At 45.5% G+C, this 6,660-nt stretch overlaps 1 protein-coding gene across 1 annotated transcript; it reads left to right on the forward strand.

The window, feature by feature from the left end:
• The first annotated feature begins 356 nt into the window (after window positions 1-356).
• On the forward strand, window positions 357-6,314 carry tcf19l (transcription factor 19 (SC1), like). Its single transcript, XM_077508170.1, has 6 exons — window positions 357-560; window positions 1,475-2,097; window positions 2,868-3,037; window positions 3,124-3,511; window positions 3,592-4,039; window positions 5,234-6,314. Exons 2-6 carry the CDS (start codon window positions 1,818-1,820, stop codon window positions 5,574-5,576), a joined length of 1,629 nt encoding a protein of 542 aa, XP_077364296.1. The 5' UTR covers window positions 357-560; window positions 1,475-1,817; the 3' UTR covers window positions 5,577-6,314.
• Window positions 6,315-6,660: the final 346 nt, after the last annotated feature.

Below are 6,660 nucleotides of genomic sequence, written 5' to 3' on the forward strand. Positions count from 1 at the left end.
CAGGATAATTCTGTTAAAATCTGTTTTACCTCCCACACACAAACAATTGCTGAAGAATGTTTTTTTTCCTTCTTCTCTGCACAATCAGGGATTGAGTAATCTTTTACTAGTTTCTGTTAGATGTATTTCATTGGATCATGTTTCTTCATTAAGTCCTTCTGTCCGGGTCTAAATAATCTTAATAATTTATTGATATAAGCTTTAGCTGTACAAAAGTGCATTTAAATGATTCCACTTCTGTACTTCACATTTCCTTTCTTTCATTTTTAGCAGACAGGCGCTTGACCTCGTTAAAAGACGTGCGGCCCCTTTAAAAGGAGGCGTGTCCTTGCCAAAGGCGTCCTGTTTCGCCGGCTAATCGGGGAGGAGCCGGACGTGACGTACACGGCAGCGCTTGCTGGCACGACGCGCCAAATTTCAAAGCACTTCCTGTGTGGAGGAAAGAAAGCGCAGCGAGCAGAAGGCGTCCCGGAGAACGACGGCGGTCGAAGCCGAACTGCAACCGTGGTTCAATGCCTGTTTGACGTTTGTTCGGGAGGCGAGAAGTCCGCTAACTTCGGGTGGGTGTCGTAGTGTTGCGTTTTGGCTGCTTTTGACCGGGAGGAAGCGACGTCAGCTAGCTTACGCAACGCGACTGACGGTTCATTCTACCTGAGCACATTCGAGCCCTACTAACTCATAAGAGTAAAAAAATATATACCGGTATATAATTTAAGTTTAGTTAAGCTGCGTGATTTAAAGTTATGTAATCACATTTGACCTAATTCTGGGGCTTCCGGTGAGGCAGCGGGTTGCTGTTTGGCCTGAATCCAGAAAAAGTGACACTTGAATGGGTGACAAATTGTGGCCCGCGGGCTCAATACATCACGTGAAACAAATTAAATGGTCACAGTAGCAATATTCACATACAAACTATATTGTTCATAATAAAAAAACACCTATTTAAAACTATACTAAACACTGCCTTCAAAAAGACGGGAATGTTACAATGGACATTTAGAGTGAGTAGAAGACTCTCAGGAGGTGGACACCACTGCAATATTTTATTTATAATTATAATTTTTTGTTAAATATCAAATGTGAATTTTGGCATTCAATAGCTTGTGCTAAAAATACTGAAACAATGAACAGTTGGTCACTTTGCATTCATTCTATACCGAAAGAGGAATAGAGGTAACAGTGAGGGTTTTCTCTCTAAAGTTAAATACTGAAGGACAGCCAAATGTTCTTCCTGTGATTTATATTTTTGTTGTTGTGTGAAGAGACCAAAAATAAGATTTTATTCATTATATCTGTTTTTTTTAACAAAATTGTACTCTGCCAAGTATCGCATCACCTTAAAACCGGGCCTTAATTGTTGCATACAAACGTATCACTGTTTTGACAATTCCTATAATTGTTTACAATTCTTGTAATTGTAGAGCATGACTATAGGTTATGACTTTCTTTATGGTTTATTTTCATTTGCTTTCAGGTGGTACAGAAGGGAGTCCAAAACAAACCATGGAATCATTAAGCGCCAAGGATTTTTTTGTTTCATTGTTTTGACAGCCTATTCTTTACCCACAAACCCTCCAGCAGAGAGGCCCCTGCCAGGCGAGGATAGCTCATTTGCATACCTCATCAGCTCAGACCGCCTCATTTATTCATGTCAGTCCTCCCAGCTTCACGCCAGATGCCGTTCAGCCTGCCGCAGATGTCTTCAACCTAATAATTTACCACAAGCAGAGCGACTCCCGAATGCCACGTGTCCTTCTGTAGCGCCGCGGGGGCGCGGGGTGGGGCGGTTTGGCTTATCCAGGACAAAGGCGTCCGTCATGCTCTCGGGGGCGCAGCCGTGCTTCCAGCTGCTCCGCATCGGCTCCTCGGCGGGGGGCTCCACGCGAGACCTGTACACCTTCAGACCGGCGCCGGGCCACTCGGTGTTCCGCCTGGGAAGGGCGGAGGAGCTGTGTGACGTCACGCTGGACTCGCCGGCCGTGTCGCGCGTCCACGCCGAGCTGCACGCCGAGCGCGAGGCCAGCAGTGATGGCGGAAAGGTGGCGGCGGCGCAAGAGGAGGGATGGAAGGTCCACATCAAGGACAGGAGCACTCACGGTGAGATGTAAACGAAAGCACGTAAACCTGTAAACAAATACATGTAATACACGTCTAAAGAACAACACTTGTTTAAATAATAATAGACTTGCGTACAAACATAGCTCACATTCATTTGTAAACAAATACACATTTCAACAAAATTGTAAACAAAACATAGCATGCCGTGAACATATAAAAATAGCATGTAAGCAGCCACACCAGCTTGACAACCAAATGAACTGATACACAAAAACGTCGATACAACCACTAATTGTAAACAAAAAAAAAAATCACATGCTACACAAAATTATAAACAAAAACAAAAACCGCACGAACAAAAAAACATGGCAAGCACAAAATTGTAAACAAAAAGATGTCAACACAACCACACAATTGTAAACAATGAGCATGATATATCCACACAAATCGTAAACAAATGTGCGTTGTCGTAACCTCTCGAAATTGTGCACAAAAAATGTCAACACAACCACACCATTGTGAACAACAAAAAAAAAACAAACAGAAAAAGAATGAACAAAAACATAACACAACCAGGCAAAATTGACAACAAAAAACATGTCGCTTCAATCACACAAAATTGTCAACAAAAAACGTGCCGACACAACCTCACAAAATTGTCAACAAAACATGTCTACACAACCACAAAATTGTAAACAAAAAGGTGAAATGCTGAATGCAACTATACAAAATTGTCAACAAAAACGTGCCACCACGCAAACTTGTCAACAAAAAACACGTCTCTTCAATCACACAAAATTGTGAAACAGGCACTTGGGTGAACGAGGTCCGCCTCCAGGCCGGCGTCCAATGGGAGCTGTCGGATGGCGACGCGGTGACCTTTGGGGGCAACGCAGCTCCCGGCAGCCCCGAGTTCTACTTCCTCTTCCAAAAGGTCAAAGTTCGTCCGCTGGACTTCGACGCAATCACCATTCCTAAGGTGATGGGCGCGTGATGGCCGATCGTGACGCCTCCAAATGTTCAACCGTGGTCTAAGTCTACTTTTATGCCTCGTTTTCCCTTCAGGCGGGGGCATTTTCCTCTGACCTGCAGAACCGGATCAGGACCAACCCCGAGCACAAGGTGGCGCCGGCCGTTGATCTGTCCAAGCTGTCCAGCAACCGCTCCACTGTCATCCTCAACTCCATCGGCAGTCTGAGCAAGATGAAAGGCAGCGCGTGGACCTTCAGGAGAAGTCACAGCCACGAGGGCGCCACCTCCGACCCGGGCTCCTCGTCGCCCCCGCCGCCGCTGCCTCCTTCCACGCCGCCGTCCTTCTCGCCCGCCGCCCCCTCGCTGGCGCCCAAGTCCCTGCCGCCCAAGTCTCTCGCGCCGGCCTCCAGGAGCCGCAGGAAGTCGGCGCACACGGTGCTGCTGGAGGACGACAGTTCGGACGACCCCCATAGCAGGACGGGTGAGACTTGCCGATCCCAATTTGATCCAGTCGTACGTTATCATCATGCTGAACATCATTTTCTGGTCGCTTCCCGGCAGGTCTGGAGGAAGCGCAGCGATGGCGAGGCAGGAAGAAGCGCAACAAGTCCGACTCGGAGGATCTCTGCTCGCCGCCGCCTCCTCCGCCGTCCTCCCACCCGCGGCCCCAGGAAGCCAAACCCTTCCCCGTGGGCATCAGGACCATCGGCAGCTTCCACGGCGCCATGACCAACACTCGCCTGGACCACCACCAGTACCGCGTCGTCCCCGCGCCGCCGAGGCATGACCGCCAGGAGGCGTCGGCGCCGTCGCGCCACCTTCACGACACCTTCCGCCAGCACAGAGCCGCGCCGTCGGCGCCGAGGGGCCGTCGGAGGGCTCACAGCTCGCTGGTTTTCTCTCCCCTGGTGGTGGGGGGTGAGAGCTACAACCCGGCGTCGCCCTCGGTGCGGGTGTGCGCGGCGCCGCGCGGCCGCGCCGCGTTCAACCGGTTCCACCAGCAGCCTAGGTAAGACTCCATCGAAGGTGCTGAACATTACAAATAGTAAAATCTGAGTAATTGAGAGAGCCCATTTTGATACAAAAGTGGTGCTTTGGCGCCATCCATCGTCAGTTCTAAGTCGTTTAGGGCCCAAGCTATATGTTTTAGGGAAAGACCGATTATTGGCATTTTGACCAATATCGACATTGGCCTTTTTACGAATCTGAAGGCTGTAAAAGCTCGTATCTTACTGAGCGACGAATGCTTACGAACGTAGCAAATTCAGAGTTTTTAATCACAATTTGTAAGATGGTCACAGCAGCGTTATTATAGTTTTGGAATTTTCATTTTAGTTTTTAATAACGTATTTAATTTTATTTTTAAAATTTTAATTTGTGTTTAGGGTGGCTCTGTTCTGTTTTTTTTTTTTTTTTTTTTTAAATGCTTAGTTTTAGTACTAGTTTTTTTTTTTTTAATGTGTATTACTTGTGCGCAATATTTAATGAACACCGTGGTAAAACATAAAAAGTATTTCTTCCATTTCTTACCTAGCGAAGGTGCTTTTCTATTGGCTGCTGCTAGATGACGTCACTTCTGTGTGACACTTTCAAGCGTCTTTATTCCAGTTAATATCAAAATAAATACACTTAAAATCACATTTAAAATCATCCCATCATTGTTAACTTAAAAAAGAAAAAAGAAAAAAACTTGACAGTTTTTACTCGTCACAAAGCCATTTGAAACATATTCAATGTTTCACTGTGTGTGAAGATCTTTTGAAACGTTTAATTTATGGATTTATTTAAATTTCCACTTTATAAAAAATGATGCTGACACTGGGAAGTCCTTTACACATGTTGTTAAAAATAATAATAATAATAATAATAATAAATTGTTGACATTTTGGAAATCTATTTACAGTCGAAAATTTTAGGGAAATATTTTAGTTTTTAATTTAGCTTAACATGCTGATGACTGTTGAAGCTCCTTGAAAATTTTGTAATATTTAAAACAAACCTGTCAATTCTTTACGTATTTAAAAGAAAAGAGAATTTGATTTAAAAAAAAATTTATGCGACTATTTTCCCTTACTGCAAATTAATATTGGCTTGAAATTCCTTTGAAATCTAATAATTGGTATCGGCCTTGAAAAAAAATAACACATCGTTTTTATTTTAGGCCAATTGTGGCGACTCCTCATTTAATCCTTGCTTGCAACAGGCGTCGCGGCCGTCCCAGGAAACACCCCCTCCCGCCTCGACCCTCGCTGCCCTCGCCATCCTCCTCGTCTTCCTCCTCCACCTCCTCCGCTTCGTCCTCCTCGGGCTCGTCCTCGTCATCCTCCTCCGACGAGGACGACGACGAGGCGACCAAGGCGCTGTCGTCGGCCGGGGGGCCGGTGGAGCCGTGCGCGGCCCCCCGCTGCCGGCTGCCCCAGCAGGACCCGGTCCAGTGGATCCAGTGCGACGTGTGCGACGCCTGGTACCATATCGACTGTCTCCACGTGGACCGCAAGAAGCTGCTGAGGGACCCCAATGCCGACTTTCACTGCGGCTGCTGCTGAGGACCGCCACTCGCGCTCGCTCGTTCTCCATGTCCTCGCGCTGCCTTGGAAAAATCTCAGGTGGGATTTTACTGTCGGACGTTCTTGACTCGGATACTTTTTCCCCCCCAGCCTTAATAAACTTTAGGAAATGTCCACACAGTAATAACCAACAGCAAAGTAGACATTATCGATTTTATCCCTGAGGATGAATGAGCGACAATTTGATGCTCCACCACAACTCTACATAGGAAGTTCCGCCATTTTGTGCAGACTGTAGCGACCCGGATGTCATGGCGCCATCCTCACCGGACACTTGATTAGGTACACCATTTCTGGAGATTCAAGTGTAACAACAACAAAAAAGTTTTTACGAAAGTAGTGCTCAGTTTTCATTGACGCCCATAAACTGTATTAGCTCATTTAGGAATCGTTCATGCTTATAATTTGTAAATTAGTCACATTTTCAGTGTGTAATTTTCAGGTGGGCTGCAACATGACCCCTGTGGCACACCACCTTGAAAGTTGGAGAAAAAAAAAATCAGGCCATCATTTTTCCTCGGCTATATTTTTGGGAAAATTAAGTAAATTAATACCTGTCAATCAAAAGTGAAAATTTTCATAACTACTGTATTTTTTATATTAACGTTAAGTGGTGTACCTAATAAGAGTTTCCGGTGAGTCTCCGATCAATTGGACTGCAATGGGATGTTTGTTGGTCAAAAGGATGAATCTTGTTTGGGGTGATAAGTACAAAAAGGGGGGGGGGGGGGGGGGGGGGGGGGGGGGGTCATCTTTGGTGCCCCATTGTGGCTATGTGGTCAAACTGCAGTTCGACTTTAGCAAGGAAAATGGTGCTAATGCTAATGATGTAACAGCAAACAACGAAATGCAAAATAAAAATGTTCTTGGATGTCGTACAATGTAATTTTTCTTTCTGTTGACCAATCAGATTGCTTATTAAAGATGACTTCATATTCCACTCTGTCAGTAGGGGGCAGCAAAGATTAGTAGAATGTGTTCAATTGTCGCTAACAAATGCTTTTATTCACAGTTAATACCCCGTTTTAAAACTTTGTTCGTTACGAATTCAATGAGAAAGATG

Source organism: Festucalex cinctus, chromosome 19 (assembly GCF_051991245.1).
Source record: "Festucalex cinctus isolate MCC-2025b chromosome 19, RoL_Fcin_1.0, whole genome shotgun sequence".
In the NCBI taxonomy this organism is placed as follows: Eukaryota; Metazoa; Chordata; class Actinopteri; order Syngnathiformes; family Syngnathidae; genus Festucalex; species Festucalex cinctus.

What these genes read in the sequence shown, in the direction of transcription:
- tcf19l (XM_077508170.1), top strand. Translation starts at nt 1,818, where the DNA reads ATGCTCTCGGGGGCGCAGCCGTGCTTCCAGCTGCTCCGCATCGGCTCC. An exon ending in CAAGGACAGGAGCACTCACG is followed by an intron (nt 2,098 to 2,867) that starts GTGAGATGTAAA and finishes ATTGTGAAACAG; the next exon opens with GCACTTGGGTGAACGAGGTC. An exon ending in ACGCAATCACCATTCCTAAG is followed by an intron (nt 3,038 to 3,123) that starts GTGATGGGCGCG and finishes TTTTCCCTTCAG; the next exon opens with GCGGGGGCATTTTCCTCTGA.